At 37.1% G+C, this 25220-nt stretch overlaps 1 protein-coding gene and 1 long non-coding RNA gene across 6 annotated transcripts in view; both read left to right on the top strand.

Moving 5' to 3' along the window:
* The window catches only part of LOC143921910 (uncharacterized), a 57430-nt gene extending 44981 nt beyond the window's left edge, over positions 1 to 12449 (top strand). The window contains exon 2 of the long non-coding RNA XR_013261522.1: positions 12087 to 12449. This is a non-coding gene — a long non-coding RNA (uncharacterized LOC143921910). The remainder of the gene's footprint in view (positions 1 to 12086) is intronic.
* On the top strand, positions 12117 to 20000 carry LOC143921908 (uncharacterized). Of its 5 annotated transcripts, none has more exons than XM_077445231.1 (3): positions 12117 to 12506; positions 18327 to 18351; positions 18454 to 20000. In XM_077445231.1, exons 2-3 carry the CDS (start codon positions 18346 to 18348, stop codon positions 18751 to 18753), a joined length of 306 nt encoding a protein of 101 aa, XP_077301357.1. In that variant the 5' UTR covers positions 12117 to 12506; positions 18327 to 18345; the 3' UTR covers positions 18754 to 20000. The 5 variants fall into 5 exon arrangements, with proteins under 5 accessions (XP_077301357.1, XP_077301356.1, XP_077301354.1 ...); XM_077445230.1 differs by having other exon boundaries at positions 12117 to 12557; XM_077445228.1 differs by having other exon boundaries at positions 12119 to 12557; positions 17871 to 18351.
* The last annotated feature ends 5220 nt before the right edge of the window (positions 20001 to 25220 follow it).

The following is a 25220-nucleotide window of genomic DNA, read 5'->3' as shown; positions in this document are numbered from 1 at the left end:
TCACCGAAATCAAAGAATTCGACATTGCAAAAATATACACAACACTTGCTTTCCTCAACAAACCTAACCCAACCTAGCCTAACTATCACCGAAATCAAAGAATTCGACATTTCAAAAATATACACAAAACTCGCTTTCCTCACCAAACCTAACCCAACCTAGCCTAATTATCACCGAAATCAAACAATTCGAAATTGCAAAAATATACACAAAACTCGCTTACCTCACCAATTCTAACCCAACCTAACCTAACTATCACCGAAATCAAAGAATTCGACATTGCAAAAATATACACAAAATTCGTTTTCCTCACCAAACCTAACCCAACCTAGCCTAACTATCACCGAAATCAAAGAATTCGACATTGCAAAAATATACACAAAATTCGTTTTCCTCACCAAACCTCACCCAACCTAGCCTAATTATCACCAAAATCAAACAATTCGACATTGCAAAAATATACACAAAACTCGCTTACCTCACCAATTCTAACCCAACCTAACCTAACTATCACCGAAATCAAAGAATTCGACATTGCAAAAATATACACAAAACTCGCTTTCCTCAACAAACCTAACCCAACCTAGCCTAACTATCACCGAAATCAAAGAATTCGACATTGCAAAAATATACACAAAATTCGTTTTCCTCACCATACCTCACCCAACCTAGCCTAACTATCACGGAAATCAAAGAATTTGACATTGCAAAAATATACACATAACTCGCTTTCCTCACCAAACCTCACCCAACCTAGCTTAACTTTTAACGAAATCAAAGAATTCGACATTGCAAAAATATAAAACACAAAACTTGCTTTCCTCACCAAACCTAACCCAACCTAGCCTAACTATCACCGAAATCAAATAATTCGACATTGCAAAAATATACACAAAACTCGTTTTCCTCACCAAACCTAACCCAACCTAGCCTAACTATCACCAAAATCAAAGAATTCGACATTGCAAAAATATACACAAAACTCGCTTTCCTCAACAAACCTAACCCAACCTAGCCTAACTATCACCGAAATCAAAGAATTCGACATTGCAAAAAAAAACACAAAATTCTTTTTCCTCACCAAACCTCACCCAACCTAGCCTAACTATCACCGAAATCAAAGAATCCGACATTGCAAAAATAGACACAAAACTCGCTTACCTCACCAAACCTAACCCAACCTAGCCTAATTATCACCGAAATCAAACAATTCGACATTGCAAAAATATACACAAAACTCGCTTACCTCACCAATTCTAACCCAACCTAACCTAACTATCACCGAAATCAAAGAATTCGACATTGCAAAAATATACACAAAACTCGCTTTCCTCAACAAACCTAACCCAACCTAGCCTAACTATCACCGAAATCAAAGAATTCGACATTGCAAAAATATACACAAAATTTGTTTTCCTCACCAAACCTCACCCAACCTAGCCTTACTATCACGGAAATCAAAGAATTTGACATTGCAAAAATATACACATAACTCGATTTCCTCACCAAACCTAACCCAACCTAGCCTTACTTTTAACGAAATCAAAGAATTCGACATTGCAAAAATATAAAACACAAAACTTGCTTTCCTCACCAAACCTAACCCAACCTAGCCTAACTATCACCGAAATCAAAGAATTCGACATTGCAAAAATATACACAAAATTCGTTTTCCTCACCAAACCTCACCCAACCTAGCCTAATTATCACCGAAATCAAACAATTCGACATTGCAAAAATATACACAAAACTCGCTTACCTCACCAATTCTAACCCAACCTAACCTAACTATCACCGAAATCAAAGAATTCGACATTGCAAAAATATACACAAAACTCGCTTTCCTCAACAAACCTAACCCAACCTAGCCTAACTATCACCGAAATCAAAGAATTCGACATTGCAAAAATATACACAAAATTCGTTTTCCTCACCAAACCTCACCCAACCTAGCCTAACTATCACGGAAATCAAAGAATTTGACATTGCAAAAATATACACATAACTCGCTTTCCTCACCAAACCTAACCCAACCTAGTCTAACTTTTAACGAAATCAAAGAATTCGACATTGCAAAAATATAAAACACAAAACTTGCTTTCCTCACCAAACCTAACCCAACCTAGCCTAACTATCACCGAAATCAAATAATTCGACATTGCAAAAATATACACAAATCTCGTTTACCTCACGAAACCTAACCCAACCTAGCCTAACTATCACCGAAATCAAAGAATTCGACATTGCAAAAATATACACAAAACTCGTTTTCCTCACCAAACCTAACCAAACCTAGCCTAACTATCACGGAAATCAAAGAATTTGACATTGCAAAAATATACATAAAACTCGCTTTCCTCACCAAACCTAACCCAACCTAGCCTAACTATCACCGAAATCAAAGAATTCGACATTGCAAAAATATACACAAAACTCGCTTTCCTCAACAAACCTAACCCAACCTAGCCTAACTATCACCGAAATCAAAGAATTCGACATTGCAAAAAAAAACACAAAATTCTTTTTCCTCACGAAACCTCACCCAACCTAGCCTAACTATCACCGAAATCAAAGAATCCGACATTGCAAAAATAGACACAAAACTCGCTTACCTCACCAAACCTAACCCAACCTAGCCTAATTATCACCGAAATCAAACAATTCGACATTGCAAAAATATACACAAAACTCGCTTACCTCACCAAACCTAACCCAACCTAGCCTAACTATTACCAAAATCAAAGAATTGGACATTGCAAAAATATACACAAAACTCGCTTTCCTCACCAAACCTAACCCAACCTAGCTTTACTATCACCGAAATCAAAGAATTCAACATTGCAAAAATATACACATAACTTGCTTACCTCACCAAACCTAACCCAACCTAGCCTAACTATTACCGAAATCAAAGAATTCGACATTGCAGAAATATACACAAAACTCGCATTCCTCACCAAATCTAACCCAACCTAGTCTAACTTTTACCGAAATCAAGGAATTCGACATTGCAAAAATATACACAAAACTCGCTTTCCTCACCAAACCTAACCAAACCTAGCCTAACAATCACGGAAATCAAAGAATTTGACATTGCAAAAATATACATAAAACTCGCTTTCCTCACCAAACCTAACCCAACCTAGCCTAACTATCACCAAAATCAAAGAATTCGACATTGCAAAAATATACACAAAACTCGCTTTCCTCAACAAACCTAACCCAACCTAGCCTCACTATCACGGAAATCAAAGAATTCGACATTGCAAAAATATACACAAAATTCGTTTTCCTCACCAAACCTAACCCAACCTAGCCTAACTTTTAACGAAATCAAAGAATTCGACATTGCAGAAATGTAAAAAAAACTCGCTTACCTCACCAAACCTAACCCAACCTAGCCTTACTATCACGGAAATCAAAGAATTTGACATTGCAAAAATATACACAAAACTCGCTTTCCTCACCAAACCTAACCCAACCTAGCCTAACTATCACCAAAATCAAAGAATTCGACATTGCAAAAATATACACAAAACTCGCTTTCCTTACCAATTCTAACCCAACCTAACCTAACTATCACCGAAATCAAAGAATTCGACATTGCAAAAATATACACAAAACTCGCTTTCCTCAACAAACCTAACCCAACCTAGCCTCACTATCACGGAAATCAAAGAATTCGACATTGCCAAAATATACACAAAATTCGTTTTCCTCACCAAACCTCACCCAACCTAGCCTACCTATCACGGAAATCAAAGAATTTGACATTGCAAAAATATACACAAAACTCGCTTTCCTCACCAAACCTAACCCAACCTAGCCTAACTTTTAAAGAAATCAAAGAATTCGACATTGCAAAAATATAAAACACAAAACTTGCTTTCCTCACCAAACCTAACCCAACCTAGCCTAACTTTCACCGAAATCAAATAATTCGACATTGCAAAAATATACACAAATCTCGTTTACCTCACGAAACCTAACCCAACCTAGCCTAACTATCACCGAAATCATAGAATTCGACATTGCAAAAATATACACAAAACTCGTTTTCCTCACCAAACTTAACCCAACCTAGCCTAACTATCACCAAAATCAAAGAATTCGACATTGCAAAAATATACACAAAACTCGCTTTCCTCAACAAACCTAACCCAACCTAGCCTTACTATCACCGAAATCAAAGAATTCGACATTGCAAAAATATACACAAAACTCGCTTTCCTCAACAAACCTAACCCAAACTAGCCTAACTATCACCGAAATCAAAGAATTCGACATTGCAAAAATATACACAAAACTCGCTTTCCTCAACAAACCTAACCCAACCTTGCCTAACTATCACCGAAATCAAAGAATTCGATATTGCAAAAATATACACAAAATTCGTTTTCCTCACCAAACCTCACCCAACCTAGCCTAACTATCACCGAAATCAAAGAATTCGACATTGCAAAAATAGACACAAAACTCGCTTACCTCACCAATTCTAACCCAACCTAACCTAACTATCACCGAAATCAAAGAATTCGACATTGCAAAAATATACACAACACTTGCTTTCCTCAACAAACCTAACCCAACCTAGCCTAACTATCACCGAAATCAAAGAATTCGACATTTCAAAAATATACACAAAACTCGCTTTCCTCACCAAACCTAACCCAACCTAGCCTAATTATCACCGAAATCAAACAATTCGAAATTGCAAAAATATACACAAAACTCGCTTACCTCACCAATTCTAACCCAACCTAACCTAACTATCACCGAAATCAAAGAATTCGACATTGCAAAAATATACACAAAATTCGTTTTCCTCACCAAACCTAACCCAACCTAGCCTAACTATCACCGAAATCAAAGAATTCGACATTGCAAAAATATACACAAAATTCGTTTTCCTCACCAAACCTCACCCAACCTAGCCTAATTATCACCAAAATCAAACAATTCGACATTGCAAAAATATACACAAAACTCGCTTACCTCACCAATTCTAACCCAACCTAACCTAACTATCACCGAAATCAAAGAATTCGACATTGCAAAAATATACACAAAACTCGCTTTCCTCAACAAACCTAACCCAACCTAGCCTAACTATCACCGAAATCAAAGAATTCGACATTGCAAAAATATACACAAAATTCGTTTTCCTCACCATACCTCACCCAACCTAGCCTAACTATCACGGAAATCAAAGAATTTGACATTGCAAAAATATACACATAACTCGCTTTCCTCACCAAACCTCACCCAACCTAGCTTAACTTTTAACGAAATCAAAGAATTCGACATTGCAAAAATATAAAACACAAAACTTGCTTTCCTCACCAAACCTAACCCAACCTAGCCTAACTATCACCGAAATCAAATAATTCGACATTGCAAAAATATACACAAAACTCGTTTTCCTCACCAAACCTAACCCAACCTAGCCTAACTATCACCAAAATCAAAGAATTCGACATTGCAAAAATATACACAAAACTCGCTTTCCTCAACAAACCTAACCCAACCTAGCCTAACTATCACCGAAATCAAAGAATTCGACATTGCAAAAAAAAACACAAAATTCTTTTTCCTCACCAAACCTCACCCAACCTAGCCTAACTATCACCGAAATCAAAGAATCCGACATTGCAAAAATAGACACAAAACTCGCTTACCTCACCAAACCTAACCCAACCTAGCCTAATTATCACCGAAATCAAACAATTCGACATTGCAAAAATATACACAAAACTCGCTTACCTCACCAATTCTAACCCAACCTAACCTAACTATCACCGAAATCAAAGAATTCGACATTGCAAAAATATACACAAAACTCGCTTTCCTCAACAAACCTAACCCAACCTAGCCTAACTATCACCGAAATCAAAGAATTCGACATTGCAAAAATATACACAAAATTTGTTTTCCTCACCAAACCTCACCCAACCTAGCCTAACTATCACGGAAATCAAAGAATTTGACATTGCAAAAATATACACAAAACTCGCTTTCCTCACCAAACCTAACCCAACCTAGCCTAACTTTTAAAGAAATCAAAGAATTCGACATTGCAAAAATATAAAACACAAAACTTGCTTTCCTCACCAAACCTAACCCAACCTAGCCTAACTTTCACCGAAATCAAATAATTCGACATTGCAAAAATATACACAAATCTCGTTTACCTCACGAAACCTAACCCAACCTAGCCTAACTATCACCGAAATCATAGAATTCGACATTGCAAAAATATACACAAAACTCGTTTTCCTCACCAAACTTAACCCAACCTAGCCTAACTATCACCAAAATCAAAGAATTCGACATTGCAAAAATAAACACAAAACTCGCTTTCCTCAACAAACCTAACCCAACCTAGCCTAACTATCACCGAAATCAAAGAATTCGACATTGCAAAAATATACACAAAACTCGCTTTCCTCAACAAACCTAACCCAAACTAGCCTAACTATCACCGAAATCAAAGAATTCGACATTGCAAAAATATACACAAAACTCGCTTTCCTCAACAAACCTAACCCAACCTTGCCTAACTATCACCGAAATCAAAGAATTCGATATTGCAAAAATATACACAAAATTCGTTTTCCTCACCAAACCTCACCCAACCTAGCCTAACTATCACCGAAATCAAAGAATTCGACATTGCAAAAATAGACACAAAACTCGCTTACCTCACCAATTCTAACCCAACCTAACCTAACTATCACCGAAATCAAAGAATTCGACATTGCAAAAATATACACAACACTTGCTTTCCTCAACAAACCTAACCCAACCTAGCCTAACTATCACCGAAATCAAAGAATTCGACATTTCAAAAATATACACAAAACTCGCTTTCCTCACCAAACCTAACCCAACCTAGCCTAATTATCACCGAAATCAAACAATTCGACATTGCAAAAATATACACAAAACTCGCTTACCTCACCAATTCTAACCCAACCTAACCTAACTATCACCGAAATCAAAGAATTCGACATTGCAAAAATATACACAAAATTCGTTTTCCTCACCAAACCTAACCCAACCTAGCCTAACTATCACCGAAATCAAAGAATTCGACATTGCAAAAATATACACAAAATTCGTTTTCCTCACCAAACCTCACCCAACCTAGCCTAACTATCACGGAAATCAAAGAATTTGACATTGCAAAAATATACACATAACTCGCTTTCCTCACCAAACCTAACCCAACCTAGCCTAACTTTTAACGAAATCAAAGAATTCGACATTGCAAAAATATAAAACACAAAACTTGCTTTCCTCACCAAACCTAACCCAACCTAGCCTAACTATCACCGAAATCAAATAATTCGACATTGCAAAAATATACACAAAACTCGCTTTCCTCAACAAACCTAACCCAACCTAGCCTAACTATCACCGAAATCAAAGAATTCGACATTGCAAAAAAAAACACAAAATTCTTTTTCCTCACGAAACCTCACCCAACCTAGCCTAACTATCACCGAAATCAAAGAATCCGACATTGCAAAAATAGACACAAAACTCGCTTACCTCACCAAACCTAACCCAACCTAGCCTAATTATCACCGAAATCAAACAATTCGACATTGCAAAAATATACACAAAACTCGCTTACCTCACCAAACCTAACCCAACCTAGCCTAACTATTACCAAAATCAAAGAATTGGACATTGCAAAAATATACACAAAACTCGCTTTCCTCACCAAACCTAACCCAACCTAGCCTTACTATCACCGAAATCAAAGAATTCAACATTGCAAAAATATACACGTAACTTGCTTACCTCACCAAACCTAACCCAACCTAGCCTAACTATAACCGAAATCAAAGAATTCGACATTGCAGAAATATACACAAAACTCGCATTCCTTACCAAATCTAACCCAACCTAGTCTAACTTTTACCGAAATCAAGGAATTCGACATTGCAAAAATATACACAAAACTCGCTTTCCTCACCAAACCTAACCAAACCTAGCCTAACTATCACGGAAATCAAAGAATTTGACATTGCAAAAATATACATAAAACTCGCTTTCCTCACCAAACCTAACCCAACCTAGCCTAACTATCACCAAAATCAAAGAATTCGACATTGCAAAAATATACACAAAACTCGCTTTCCTCAACAAACCTAACCCAACCTAGCCCAACTATCACCGAAATCAAAGAATTCGACATTGCAAAAATATACACAAAACTCGTTTTCCTCACCAAACCTAACCCAACCTAGCCTAACTATCACCAAAATCAAAGAATTCGACATTGCAAAAATATACACAAAACTCGCTTTCCTCAACAAACCTAACCCAACCTAGCCTAACTATCACCGAAATCAAAGAATTCGACATTGCAAAAAAAAACACAAAATTCTTTTTCCTCACGAAACCTCACCCAACCTAGCCTAACTATCACCGAAATCAAAGAATCCGACATTGCAAAAATAGACACAAAACTCGCTTACCTCACCAAACCTAACCCAACCTAGCCTAATTATCACCGAAATCAAACAATTCGACATTGCAAAAATATACACAAAACTCGCTTACCTCACCAAACCTAACCCAACCTAGCCTAACTATTACCAAAATCAAAGAATTGGACATTGCAAAAATATACACAAAACTCGCTTTCCTCACCAAACCTAACCCAACCTAGCCTTACTATCACCGAAATCAAAGAATTCAACATTGCAAAAATATACACATAACTTGCTTACCTCACCAAACCTAACCCAACCTAGCCTAACTATTACCGAAATCAAAGAATTCGACATTGCAGAAATATACACAAAACTCGCATTCCTCACCAAATCTAACCCAACCTAGTCTAACTTTTACCGAAATCAAGGAATTCGACATTGCAAAAATATACACAAAACTCGCTTTCCTCACCAAACCTAACCAAACCTAGCCTAACAATCACGGAAATCAAAGAATTTGACATTGCAAAAATATACATAAAACTCGCTTTCCTCACCAAACCTAACCCAACCTAGCCTAACTATCACCAAAATCAAAGAATTCGACATTGCAAAAATATACACAAAACTCGCTTTCCTCAACAAACCTAACCCAACCTAGCCCAACTATCACCGAAATCAAAGAATTCGACATTGCAAAAATATACACAAAACTCGCTTTCCTCAACAAACCTAACCCAACCTAGCCTCACTATCACGGAAATCAAAGAATTCGACATTGCAAAAATATACACAAAATTCGTTTTCCTCACCAAACCTAACCCAACCTAGCCTAACTTTTAACGAAATCAAAGAATTCGACATTGCAGAAATGTAAAAAAAACTCGCTTACCTCACCAAACCTAACCCAACCTAGCCTTACTATCACGGAAATCAAAGAATTTGACATTGCAAAAATATACACAAAACTCGCTTTCCTCACCAAACCTAACCCAACCTAGCCTAACTATCACCAAAATCAAAGAATTCGACATTGCAAAAATATACACAAAACTCGCTTTCCTTACCAATTCTAACCCAACCTAACCTAACTATCACCGAAATCAAAGAATTCGACATTGCAAAAATATACACAAAACTCGCTTTCCTCAACAAACCTAACCCAACCTAGCCTCACTATCACGGAAATCAAAGAATTCGACATTGCAAAAATATACACAAAATTCGTTTTCCTCACCAAACCTCACCCAACCTAGCCTAACTATCACGGAAATCAAAGAATTTGACATTGCAAAAATATACACAAAACTCGCTTTCCTCACCAAACCTAACCCAACCTAGCCTAACTTTTAAAGAACTCAAAGAATTCGACATTGCAAAAATATAAAACACAAAACTTGCTTTCCTCACCAAACCTAACCCAACCTAGCCTAACTATCACCGAAATCAAATAATTCGACATTGCAAAAATATACACAAATCTCGTTTACCTCACGAAACCTAACCCAACCTAGCCTAACTATCACCGAAATCATAGAATTCGACATTGCAAAAATATACACAAAACTCGTTTTCCTCACCAAACTTAACCCAACCTAGCCTAACTATCACCAAAATCAAAGAATTCGACATTGCAAAAATATACACAAAACTCGCTTTCCTCAACAAACCTAACCCAACCTAGCCTAACTATCACCGAAATCAAAGAATTCGACATTGCAAAAATATACACAAAACTCGCTTTCCTCAACAAACCTAACCCAAACTAGCCTAATTATCACCGAAATCAAAGAATTCGACATTGCAAAAATATACACAAAACTCGCTTTCCTCAACAAACCTAACCCAACCTTGCCTAACTATCACCGAAATCAAAGAATTCGATATTGCAAAAATATACACAAAATTCGTTTTCCTCACCAAACCTCACCCAACCTAGCCTAACTATCACCGAAATCAAAGAATTCGACATTGCAAAAATAGACACAAAACTCGCTTACCTCACCAATTCTAACCCAACCTAACCTAACTATCACCGAAATCAAAGAATTCGACATTGCAAAAATATACACAACACTTGCTTTCCTCAACAAACCTAACCCAACCTAGCCTAACTATCACCGAAATCAAAGAATTCGACATTTCAAAAATATACACAAAACTCGCTTTCCTCACCAAACCTAACCCAACCTAGCCTAATTATCACCGAAATCAAACAATTCGACATTGCAAAAATATACACAAAACTCGCTTACCTCACCAATTCTAACCCAACCTAACCTAACTATCACCGAAATCAAAGAATTCGACATTGCAAAAATATACACAAAATTCGTTTTCCTCACCAAACCTAACCCAACCTAGCCTAACTATCACCGAAATCAAAGAATTCGACATTGCAAAAATATACACAAAATTCGTTTTCCTCACCAAACCTCACCCAACCTAGCCTAATTATCACCAAAATCAAACAATTCGACATTGCAAAAATATACACAAAACTCGCTTACCTCACCAATTCTAACCCAACCTAACCTAACTATCACCGAAATCAAAGAATTCGACATTGCAAAAATATACACAAAACTCGCTTTCCTCAACAAACCTAACCCAACCTAGCCTAACTATCACCGAAATCAAAGAATTCGACATTGCAAAAATATACACAAAATTCGTTTTCCTCACCATACCTCACCCAACCTAGCCTAACTATCACGGAAATCAAAGAATTTGACATTGCAAAAATATACACATAACTCGCTTTCCTCACCAAACCTAACCCAACCTAGCTTAACTTTTAACGAAATCAAAGAATTCGACATTGCAAAAATATAAAACACAAAACTTGCTTTCCTCACCAAACCTAACCCAACCTAGCCTAACTATCACCGAAATCAAATAATTCGACATTGCAAAAATATACACAAAACTCGTTTTCCTCACCAAACCTAACCCAACCTAGCCTAACTATCACCAAAATCAAAGAATTCGACATTGCAAAAATATACACAAAACTCGCTTTCCTCAACAAACCTAACCCAACCTAGCCTAACTATCACCGAAATCAAAGAATTCGACATTGCAAAAAAAAACACAAAATTCTTTTTCCTCACCAAACCTCACCCAACCTAGCCTAACTATCACCGAATTCAAAGAATCCGACATTGCAAAAATAGACACAAAACTCGCTTACCTCACCAAACCTAACCCAACCTAGCCTAATTATCACCGAAATCAAACAATTCGACATTGCAAAAATATACACAAAACTCGCTTACCTCACCAAACCTAACCCAACCTAGCCTAACTATTACCAAAATCAAAGAATTGGACATTGCAAAAAGATACACAAAACTCGCTTTCCTCACCAAACCTAACCCAACCTAGCCTTACTATCACCGAAATCAAAGAATTCAACATTGCAAAAATATACACATAACTTGCTTACCTCACCAAACCTAACCCAACCTAGCCTAACTATTAACGAAATCAAAGAATTCGACATTGCAGAAATGTAAAAAAAATTCGCATACATCACTAAACTTAACCCAACCTAACTGTTCCGACTTTTGTAATGACGTGTGGCAAACAGTCTTATTAACTGATTGTCGATTGGCATTATTGACGAGTTGGCATTAGTGTCGGCCCAAGCGGAAATACGCGACGGTCGAGAGAGTCACCGAGTAGACGGCGTACGGACAGCTTGTGTTCCGTACGCTCCGCTGGCCCACCACGTGCAAATTTTACATTTCAATAAACTACATCAAACCATTATCGAAGTCTTTTCCATGATGGTCACTTCGAACCGGACACCAGTAACCTAGGCCACAACACCAAACGGACAAACCAATAGGAAAAAACGTGGTCGAGAAAAAATGGATGTCAATTAAGAAATCGGTATCGTTCCTTTGTTACTATCCATACCTTTCCAATACTAATAACATGTTTGCTTCTATTTCAGCAATATATTGATTGATGTACAGAGGTACATGACCGCGTGATTGACGCAGAAAATATATAAATAAAAACATAACCTACAAAGACGCATGGGACACAGAGGTAATCCAAAATTATCGGAACGATCACATAAACATCGTAAAGGATATTCAAGTAAGTGAATGTATTCAATCTCAGGCAATCTGTTCAAAAGGCAATCATGTGGGTAGGTCAGTTTTAAAATATGTTTTAAAGTATAACAATTAATTAACGCGATTGTATAAAATAATATCGCGCTACGAAGGAATGTTTCATCGGTCGCATCGAATTTCGTATTAAAAGTGTAAAATCAGATGTAGTGTAAAATTAGCAAAGCACGTGGAGAATTATACTTGTAGCCCCAAAGTGGATTAAATCAAGTACATACCGGTATATTCATATCGGTAGATCTTTGTTTCTTAATGTGTGTAGAAACACCCTCCCCCCCCCCCCTTCCACGATAAATGTGGAATTATACTTGTAGCCCCAAAGTGGCTTAAACCAAGTACATACCGGTATATGCATATCGGTAGATCTTTGTTTCTTAATGTGTGTAGAAACACCCTCCCCCCCCCCCCCCTTCCACGATAAATGTGGAATTATACTTGTAGCCCCAAAGTGGCTTAAACCAAGTACATACCGGTATATGCATATCGGTAGATCTTTGTTTCTTAATGTGTGTAGAAACACCCTCCCCCCCCCCCCCTTCCACGATAAATGTGGAATTACACTTGTAGCCCCAAAGTGGATTAAATCAAGTACATACCGGCATATTCATACATCGGTAGATCTCTTTGTTTCATAATGTGTGATGAAACAGTGGTGATTTAAATTAAATCACAAGACTTGTAGCCCCAAAGTGGTTTAAATCAAGCACCCACCAATTTAGGGTTGTTATTTCTTCCAAAATATGTTGGATAGATTCTGGTGATAATAGTTAAAGTAGAATATTAAGATTCACGGTGAATCATTGAATATTATTACCTTATCTCTACGAATAGTTCAATTGACAGCTATAGTAGAGAATAACTGTATTTATGAGACGAAATAGTGCAACTTTCTGAAACAAATGTCAAGTGCTGAAAACGAGGAAATAGAAGCTTCGACTTCCCAGTCGCATAAAGGTCGAAATCCAACTAGGGACGTAGAACCTATTAGAGACAGGTCAAGCTCTAGAATACATCAGACTCGAAGTCAGACTCAATCGATAAAAACATTAGCGAAAGAAAATAAAGTAGAAGTTACAATGACGTCAATAGAATTAAGGTATTCGGGCGCGTTTAAAAGACTACAGGAGAAAATAGACAGAATCTCCGAAATAAATGAAGGACAGTATCAATTTATTGAAAAAGCATACGACTATCTCCAAAAACTCCATTATGAGTATTTAGACAACATCACAGATATAGAGCAGGCGGATCAAATAGACGAAGAGTTCTACATAATCACAATGACAATTCAAAATCTTAAAGCAGCATTAGAGAGACAATCCATTCAAGATTGTAAACTGAAGGTAGAGCAAGCAACAATTAAATTTGCTAGAGATAAGTTACCGACGTTAACCATTCCCACATTTCAGGGAGATCCATCTGAATGGCAATCGTTTCAACAAGCTTTTAAGAATATAATAGGAAACAAAACGGAATATTCGAATGTCACGAAATTGCAATATTTGCATCAATCCTTAATCGGTCCCGCTTTGGCAGCTGTATCAGGTTTAGATATTAGCTCAGACAATTACGAAATAGCTTGGAGTATTTTAGACAAGCAATATAATTTACCAAGACTTAATCTCAAAACTAGGATTAATTCACTTTGTGACTTAAAATTAATCACAAGAGAATCACATATCGAATTGAGAAATCTATTGAATCAGGTAACAGTGTGTATTAAAAACATTGAATCGTTGGGTTACGCGAGAGAAATTTTAGATCCATGGGTAACATGTTTAGTTCTAAGGAAATTACCTTTTAATATAGTAAGAGACTGGGAAATATCGCTGGTTAGCAGAGAAATGCCACCATATGAAAGTTTAGAGACATTCTTGCAGAATAGATGTAATGTATTACAATCTACTGCATCTGTAACTACGGTGAAGGAATTCCCTCATAGTCGTCAAAGAATCATGAGAACTCATGTCGCGAACAAAAACCCATCAAGTAAGGTAAACGCATGCGCATTCTGTCGAAATAATCATTTCATAGGCAAATGTGATAAATTCAAAGCAAAATCCAGTATGGAAAGAAATGAATTCGTTAAATCTAATAACATGTGTTTTAAATGTTTAAATTCATCGCATAAGATAACAAATTGCAAGTCTAACTATAATTGCTTAAGGTGCAAACAAAACCATCACACTTTGTTGCATCAGGACGATACATTTAGTTCCAATAATACGGGAAGGAAGTCAATTAATGCTCATTCTACTCATTTCTCTCAAAGGGAGATAATTTTACCGACGGTACAAGTAGACATTATAACGTCCAATGGAACGGTCGTTAAGGGTCGCACATTATTAGATTCCGGCTCACAAGTCAACTATGTTACCACATCTTTCGCTAAGAAGAATAACTTCAAATTAGAGAAAATCTCTCAAAAAATTGTAGGTATCGCTAATCAAGAAAGTAGCATTCGTCACATCACCAAGGTGACCATAAGGTCTTCAACCACTAATTACTCAACCAAAGTGTTGTGTTTGGTATTACCAGAAATTACTGGCGAAATTCCAACTGTGAAACTGGATCAACAGTTAATTTCAATACCAGCGGGAATCAAGTTATCAGATCCCCTTTGGAATAAACCGACGCCAATCGATTTATTGCTCGGCGCCGAGATTTGCGTTCATGCTATGAAAGCAGGAACCATCCAGTTAGGAAAAGGTATGCCTATCTTAAAGGATACCGAATTCGGATGGACAATAGTTGGTCCATATCCCGAAGTAAATAATGCTCCAGGGAAGAGCCACATAGGCTTAAGTCAATTAGACAATCACATTCAAAACTTTTGGATGATAGAACAGGTTCCTATTGTAAAACATCAATCTCTTGAGGAGAAAAGGTGTGAGGAACATTTCCAAGCACACACATCACGAGATAAAAACGGTAGATTTTGTGTAGCTTTACCATATAAAAATTCCCCGGTAGTATTAGGAAGTTCATTGCACATTGCGGAGAAAAGACACAAAACTTTGGAAAGACGTTTTTTAGCCAATAATAATTTAAAAATGGAATACAATAAAGTTTTAGAAGAGTACATAAATTTAGGACATATGTCAGAGTGTGAACCTCCGGAGGCACATGAGGTTCATTGTTATTTACCTCATCACGTCGTGGTTAAGGAGTCTAGCCTTACCACTAAATATCGTGTAGTTTTTGATGCGTCCGCAAAGACAACGTCTAATATCTCACTAAATAATATTTTGATGGTGGGACCTAGTGTCCAATCAGATTTGTTAAGTTTACTACTCAACTTTCGACTCCATAAATACGTGATTACTGCGGATATTAAGCAGATGTACCGACAGATTCAAATAGCAGAGAAAAATAAAAATGTACAACGAATCATTTGGCGAACAGATCCCCAGAGTAAATTCAAGCATTACAAGCTTAATACAGTAACATTCGGAACTGCTTCAGCCCCATTTTTAGCTACTAGATGTCTAAATCAGTTAGCAGAGGAGAATAGAAACAAATATCCCATCGCTAGTAAAGTGATCGAACGTGATTTTTATGTTGATGATTTGCTCACGGGAACTAATACTATTGAAGCTGGTAAATTATTAAAGGTTCAACTGGAAACCATATTATTATCAGCCGGTATGCCCTTAAGCAAATGGACATCGAACAACTCCGATATAATCACGGATGTTAAAGCTGACGATTGTTCAGATTTTAACTTCTCTAACGAATCACACAAAACTTTAGGTTTATTTTGGAAACCGCGGGAAGACGTTTTTGTATTTAAGGTTCAAACCGAAGTCGAGACTGAAAATATAACAAAAAGAAACTTTTTATCAGTAATTAGTCAGATCTTCGACCCATTAGGACTATTATCTCCATTGTTAATTAATTATAAGATATTAATGCAATCTGTCTGGCAACAAACCATTGGTTGGGATGAATTCATTCCTCAGACAATCTTCAAAAAATGGAAAGATTGTCAATTATCCAATACAGTCATGAAACTTTATAAAATTCCTAGATTGATAATACTAAATAATGTCATTAATATACAGGCACACGGATTTTGTGACGCATCCGAGAAAGCTTATGGTGCTTGTATTTATGTAAAATGTACTGATCAATTGGGAAATTCCAAATGTCATCTTGTGTGTTCTCGTTCGAGAGTCGCTCCGCTCAGTTTGGTAACTATTCCGCGTTTAGAGCTGTGCTCCGCTATGTTATTATCAAAGTTAATGAAGTCAACAATAGACCAATTAACAATTCATATTAATGAAAAATATTATTGGACGGATTCAACCGTCGCATTGCATTGGATTAGAGGAGAGTCATGTAAATGGACCACCTTCGTTGCCAATCGAGTGGCCGAAATCCAATCAATATCTCAACCCATTGAGTGGTACCATGTCTCCTCTACAGACAATCCAGCAGATTTAATTTCTCGAGGGACTCAACCATCAGAATTAAATCATAATTCGTTATGGTGGGACGGCCCTAGTTGGTTGAAATTAGACGAATCACGATGGCCTCGAAGACCTCCTGAGATCACAATAGATCTTCCAGAGAGAAGGGTAGTCACTAACGCTACCCTTGTGAGGGAAAATAATTGGATAGATAAATATTCTCATCTTCCAAGACTCCTTCGAGTTTTATCATATGTTCGTCGGCCACTAAGGAATAAACAATTAAACGTTAAAGAAAATAACGAACCGTCCGCTTTAGAATTAAAAGATGCTTTAAATAATTTGATAAGGTTATCGCAAATGGAATCATTTCCATTGGAATATCGTTTGCTGAGCAAGGGACATCCAATTCCCAGTAGCAGTAAATTAGCTAAATTGTCCCCTCTATTCCACGAGAATTTAATTTGTGTTGGAAGTAGACTTCCTCTGGGAACAACTCTATCAACGTCACCCATTATCTTGTCAAATAAGCATAAACTTACACACATGATTGTCCGAGATGCGCACTTGAAATATATTCACTGGGGTACTCAAGCCTTACTGTCGTTATTGCGGCAGACCTATTGGCCATTGGCCGGACATAATACTGTCAAAGGAGTGGTGCGTTCATGTGTCATTTGTTTCAGAAATAAACCACTGTCACACAATAGATTAATGGGATTACTCCCGCTTGAACGTACCACTGCGAATTTTCCTTTCAGTCATGTGGGGATAGACTTCGCAGGACCTTTTCCTGTGAAGAGTGGTTGCAATAAGAATTCTAAGATAATTAAGGGTTACGTTTGTGTCTTTGTGTGTTTTTCCAGTAAGGCAGTTCACTTGGAACTTGTCGGAGACTTAACGAGTTCAAATTTCTTAAATTGTTTAAGAAGATTCGTAGCCAGACGTGGCAGGCCCAATACGATATATTCCGACAATGCTACTAATTTTGTCGGTGCAAGTCGTGAACTCGTTAATTTAGTAAAATTAATTTACGAACGTCCTCATGAGGAGAAGCTACTACGGTATGTAGCCTCCGAAGGGATTCGTTGGAAGTTTAACCCGCCAAGGGCGCCTCACATGGGAGGGCTGTGGGAAGCAGCGGTTAAATCCATGAAGATTCATTTAAACAAGGTGTTAAAGGCCACCACCTTAAATTTCGAATCATTTTGTACGGTATTGACTCAAATAGAAGCTTGCATGAATTCCCGTCCTCTTAGTCCCTTGTCTTCGGATCCACTAGACCTTTTACCCCTCACACCTGGACATTTCTTAATTGGCAGATCCTTACTCGCTCTTCCAATGGAGGTTAAATATAACACTAATGTCCATGCCAATCTGCTTCAGATACAATTGACCACAGCAGCATTTTGGAAACGTTGGTCGGCGGAATATTTACATTCTTTGCAGTTACGACACAAATGGAAGAAGGACTCGAGCAACAATCTGAGTGTGGGTCAAATGGTCCTGTTAAAGGAGGAACACATGCTGCCAACCCGATGGGTCTTGGGTCGAGTCACTAAATTGTATCCCGGACCAGATGGCAGAGTTCGAGTCGTCGACGTCTTTACTGCCAGCGGAGAGTTTCGTCGGTCCAGTCATCTAGTGGCGCCATTGCCGATTCTACCACAAGGACCACTTGACAGGAAGGAAGATCAGCAAGAGGGAGGAGAAACAGCAGCTTCAATTCCGTCAACTTCGGTAGCTTAGTTTAACCCGAAGACACTACCCCCAACTCATATTACTTATTAGATGTAATCATGAGTTTAAATCATTCAATGTTAATAGTAGTACTCCGTAATTCACTTTAATTGTGTTGTGTGTATAATTTAAGCTATTTTCATTTTAACATTCGGCAGTATATATCTCCGAATTTAATCTAATCATTTTGTCTTTATAATATAAGACTTGTCTCATGTCATCACTCGGAAGGATTATATCCGAGTTTAAAATAAACTGTTCAAATTTGACAGTTAAAATTAGATTCATGATTTGTTAATGTTAGTCTCCAAGCCACACTTAATGGAGCATCTTAAATTATTTCATGTCTACTTAATTATAACCTGCCGGGAGTCATCCGCAGGTCTTATGTTTCTTGTTATGAAAACATAAGTTAACTCTTACTGTTTATAGTATTTATGTGAATCATAGAATAAGTAAATATTATAATACTGAACATTTCGATGTTTAACGTAGAGACATCTATAATCATAGTTCGCCTTCATTTCCTGCTTGTAGGAATGAATGAATGACTTTCCAATTTACTTTTAATTTAGCAATGTTTGTGCTACTTGTTGATGAAATCAAGTTAACTTAGGAGCATTACACTCACTAATCAAGTTTAGTTGATCGGTAATAGCTGATCTGTCTTGACAACTGTAACAGTGTCAACATTGTATTGTCTAAGTTAACATCAAGATGAGGAATGCTTAAGTTTTAAACCATATACAGTCCACTCTCTCTTCTTTAAAGTAAACTTATCTTGTAATGCTTATTCACAGCTTCAAAGGAGATTTCAAAAATTTTAATGTAAATAGAAACAACATTCACCAGAGGTATACCTATAAGTTGAAATATTACTGAACCAATAAATTGATTTTATCCTCACACTGGATGAGGCAAAGGTTTCATTATTCACCCTCTATTTAATTATTTTAAGAGCTATGATTTATTGTAAACGACTCGTCAGTAATGCTGTAACTCTGTAGAATAACTGTATTGTTCAACAGTTTTCCTATGTGGGACTATGTTCCGACTTTTGTAATGACGTGTGGCAAACAGTCTTATTAACTGATTGTCGATTGGCATTATTGACGAGTTGGCATTAGTGTCGGCCCAAGCGGAAATACGCGACGGTCGAGAGAGTCACCGAGTAGACGGCGTACGGACAGCTTGTGTTCCGTACGCTCCGCTGGCCCACCACGTGCAAATTTTACATTTCAATAAACTACATCAAACCATTATCGAAGTCTTTTCCACTAACCTTACCATCACCAAAATCAAAGAATTTGAGATTGTAAGATTTACACAAAATGCGCTAAACTCACCAAACCTAACCCAACCTAGCCTTACTATCAACGAAATCAAAGAATTCGATATTGCAAAAATATACACAAAACTCGCTTACCTCACCAAACCTAACCCAACCTAGCCTTACTATCACGGAAATCAAAGAATTTGACATTGCAAAAATATACACAAAACTCGCTTTCCTCACCAAATCTAACCCAACCTAGTCTAACTTTTACCGAAATCAAGGAATTCGACATTGCAAAAATATACACAAAACTCGCTTTCCTCACCAAACCTAACCCAACCTTGCCTAACTATCACGGAAATCAAAGAATTTGACATTGCAAAAATATACATAAAACTCGCTTTCCTCACCAAACCTAACCCAACCTAGCCTAACTTTTAACGAAATCAAAGAATTCGACATTGCAGAAATGTAAAAAAAACTCGCTTACCTCACCAAACCTAACCCAACCTAGCCTTACTATCACGGAAATCAAAGAATTTGACATTGCAAAAATATACACAAAACTCGCTTTCCTCACCAAACCTAACCCAACCTAGCCTAACTATCACCGAAATCAAAGAATTCGACATTGCAAAAATATACACAAAACTCGCTTTCCTCAACAAACCTAACCCAAACTAGCCTAACTATCACCGAAATCAAAGAATTCGACATTGCAAAAATATACACAAAACTCGCTTTCCTCAACAAACCTAACCCAACCTTGCCTAACTATCACCGAAATCAAAGAATTCGATATTGCAAAAATATACACAAAATTCGTTTTCCTCACCAAACCTCACCCAACCTAGCCTAACTATCACCGAAATCAAAGAATTCGACATTGCAAAAATAGACACAAAACTCGCTTACCTCACCAATTCTAACCCAACCTAACCTAACTATCACCGAAATCAAAGAATTCGACATTGCAAAAATATACACAACACTTGCTTTCCTCAACAAACCTAACCCAACCTAGCCTAACTATCACCGAAATCAAAGAATTCGACATTTCAAAAATATACACAAAACTCGCTTTCCTCACCAAACCTAACCCAACCTAGCCTAATTATCACCGAAATCAAACAATTCGGCATTGCAAAAATATACACAAAACTCGCTTACCTCACCAATTCTAACCCAACCTAACCTAACTATCACCGAAATCAAAGAATTCGACATTGCAAAAATATACACAAAATTCGTTTTCCTCACCAAACCTTACCCAACCTAGCCTAACTATCACCGAAATCAAAGAATTCGACATTGCAAAAATATACACAAAATTCGTTTTCCTCACCAAACCTCACCCAACCTAGCCTAATTATCACCAAAATCAAACAATTCGACATTGCAAAAATATACACAAAACTCGCTTACCTCACCAATTCTAACCCAACCTAACCTAACTATCACCGAAATCAAAGAATTCGACATTGCAAAAATATACACAAAACTCGCTTTCCTCAACAAACCTAACCCAACCTAGCCTAACTATCACCGAAATCAAAGAATTCGACATTGCAAAAATATACACAAAATTCGTTTTCCTCACCATACCTCACCCAACCTAGCCTAACTATCACGGAAATCAAAGAATTTGACATTGCAAAAATATACACATAACTCGCTTTCCTCACCAAACCTAACCCAACCTAGCTTAACTTTTAACGAAATCAAAGAATTCGACATTGCAAAAATATAAAACACAAAACTTGCTTTCCTCACCAAACCTAACCCAACCTAGCCTAACTATCACCGAAATCAAATAATTCGACATTGCAAAAATATACACAAAACTCGTTTTCCTCACCAAACCTAACCCAACCTAGCCTAACTATCACCAAAATCAAAGAATTCGACATTGCAAAAATATACACAAAACTCGCTTTCCTCAACAAACCTAACCCAACCTAGCCTAACTATCACCGAAATCAAAGAATTCGACATTGCAAAAAAAAACACAAAATTCTTTTTCCTCACCAAACCTCACCCAACCTAGCCTAACTATCACCGAAATCAAAGAATCCGACATTGCAAAAATAGACACAAAACTCGCTTACCTCACCAAACCTAACCCAACCTAGCCTAATTATCACCGAAATCAAACAATTCGACATTGCAAAAATATACACAAAACTCGCTTACCTCACCAAACCTAACCCAACCTAGCCTAACTATTACCAAAATCAAAGAATTGGACATTGCAAAAAGATACACAAAACTCGCTTTCCTCACCAAACCTAACCCAACCTAGCCTTACTATCACCGAAATCAAAGAATTCAACATTGCAAAAATATACACATAACTTGCTTACCTCACCAAACCTAACCCAACCTAGCCTAACTATTAACGAAATCAAAGAATTCGACATTGCAGAAATGTAAAAAAAATTCGCATACATCACTAAACTTAACCCAACCTAACCTTACCATCACCAAAATCAAAGAATTTGAGATTGTAAGATTTACACAAAATGCGCTAAACTCACCAAACCTAACCCAACCTAGCCTTACTATCAACGAAATCAAAGAATTCGATATTGCAAAAATATACACAAAACTCGCTTACCTCACCAAACCTAACCCAACCTAGCCTTTCTATCACGGAAATCAAAGAATTTGACATTGCAAAAATATACACAAAACTCGCTTTCCTCACCAAATCTAACCCAACCTAGTCTAACTTTAACCGAAATCAAGGAATTCGACATTGCAAAAATATACACAAAACTCGCTTTCCTCACCAAACCTAACCCAACCTAGCCTAACTATCACGGAAATCAAAGAATTTGACATTGCAAAAATATACATAAAACTCGCTTTCCTCACCAAACCTAACCCAACCTAGCCTAACTTTTAACGAAATCAAAGAATTCGACATTGCAGAAATGTAAAAAAAACTCGCTTACCTCACCAAACCTAACCCAACCTAGCCTTACTATCACGGAAATCAAAGAATTTGACATTGCAAAAATATACACAAAACTCGCTTTCCTCACCAAACCTAACCCAACCTAGCCTAACTATCACCAAAATCAAAGAATTCGACATTGCAAAAATATACACAAAACTCGCTTTCCTCAACAAACCTAACCCAACCTAGCCCAACTATCACCGAAATCAAAGAATTCGACATTGCAAAAATATACACAAAACTCGCTTTCCTCACCAAACCTAACCCAACCTAGCCTAATTATCACCGAAATCAAACAATTCGACATTGCAAAAATATACACAAAACTCGCTTACCTCACCAATTCTAACCCAACCTAACCTAACTATCACCGAAATCAAAGAATTCGACATTGCAAAAATATACACAAAATTCGTTTTCCTCACCAAACCTAACCCAACCTAGCCTAACTATCACCGAAATCAAAGAATTCGACATTGCAAAAATATACACAAAATTCGTTTTCCTCACCAAACCTCACCCAACCTAGCCTAATTATCACCGAAATCAAACAATTCGACATTGCAAAAATATACACAAAACTCGCTTACCTCACCAATTCTAACCCAACCTAACCTAACTATCACCGAAATCAAAGAATTCGACATTGCAAAAATATACACAAAACTCGCTTTCCTCAACAAACCTAACCCAACCTAGCCTAACTATCACCGAAATCAAAGAATTTGACATTGCAAAAATATACACAAAATTCGTTTTCCTCACCAAACCTCACCCAACCTAGCCTAACTATCACGGAAATCAAAGAATTTGACATTGCAAAAATATACACATAACTCGCTTTCCTCACCAAACCTAACCCAACCTAGCCTAACTTTTAACGAAATCAAAGAATTCGACATTGCAAAAATATAAAACACAAAACTTGCTTTCCTCACCAAACCTAACCCAACCTAGCCTAACTATCACCGAAATCAAATAATTCGACATTGCAAAAATATACACAAATCTCGTTTACCTCACGAAACCTAACTTAACCTAGCCTAACTATCACCGAAATCAAAGAATTCGACATTGCAAAAATATACACAAAACTCGTTTTCCTCACCAAACCTAACCCAACCTAGCCTAACTATCACCAAAATCAAAGAATTCGACATTGCAAAAATATACACAAAACTCGCTTTCCTCAACAAACCTTACCCAACCTAGCCCAACTATCACCGAAATCAAAGAATTCGACATTGCAAAAATATACACAAAATTCTTTTTCCTCACCAAACCTCACCCAACCTAGCCTATCTATCACCGAAATCAAAGAATCCGACATTGCAAAAATATACACAAAACTCACTTACCTCACCAAACCTAACCCAACCTAGCCTAACTTTTACCAAAATCAAAGAATTGGACATTGCAAAAATATACACAAAACTCGCTTTCCTCACCAAACCTAACCCAACCTAGCCTTACTATCACCGAAATCAAAGAATTCAACATTGCAAAAATATACACATAACTTGCTTACCTCACCAAACCTAACCCAACCTAGCCTAACTATTACCGAAATCAAAGAATTCGACATTGCAAAAATATACACAAAACTCGCTTTCCTCAACAAACCTAACCCAACCTAGCCCAACTTTCACCGAAATCAAAGAATTCGACATTGCAAAAATAGACACAAAACTCGCTTTCCTCACCAAACCTAACCCAACCTAGCCTAATTATCACCGAAATCAAACAATTCGACATTGCAAAAATATACACAAAACTCGCATTCCTCACCAAACCTAACCCAACCTAGTCTAACTTTTACCGAAATCAAGGAATTTGACATTGCAAAAATATACACAAAACTCGCTTTCCTCACCAAACCTAACCCAACCTAGCCTAACTATCACCAAAATCAAAGAATTCGACATTGCAAAAATATACACAAAACTCGCTTTCCTCAACAAACCTAACCCAACCTAGCCCAACTTTCACCGAAATCAAAGAATTCGACATTGCAAAAATAGACACAAAACTCGCTTTCCTCACCAAACCTAACCCAACCTAGCCTAATTATCACCGAAATCAAACAATTCGACATTGCAAAAATATACACAAAACTCGCTTACCTCACCAAACCTAACCCAACCAAGCCTAACTATCACCGAAATCAAAGAATTCAACATTGCAAAAATATACACAAAACTCGCATTCGTCACCAAACCTTACCCAACCTAGCCTAAC

This window comes from Arctopsyche grandis, unplaced genomic scaffold, assembly GCF_051622035.1.
Source record: "Arctopsyche grandis isolate Sample6627 unplaced genomic scaffold, ASM5162203v2 HiC_scaffold_42, whole genome shotgun sequence".
Classification (NCBI taxonomy): Eukaryota; Metazoa; Arthropoda; class Insecta; order Trichoptera; family Hydropsychidae; genus Arctopsyche; species Arctopsyche grandis.
Note: the sequence above shows the minus strand (reverse complement) of the source record. Positions and strands in the feature narration are given on the sequence as shown.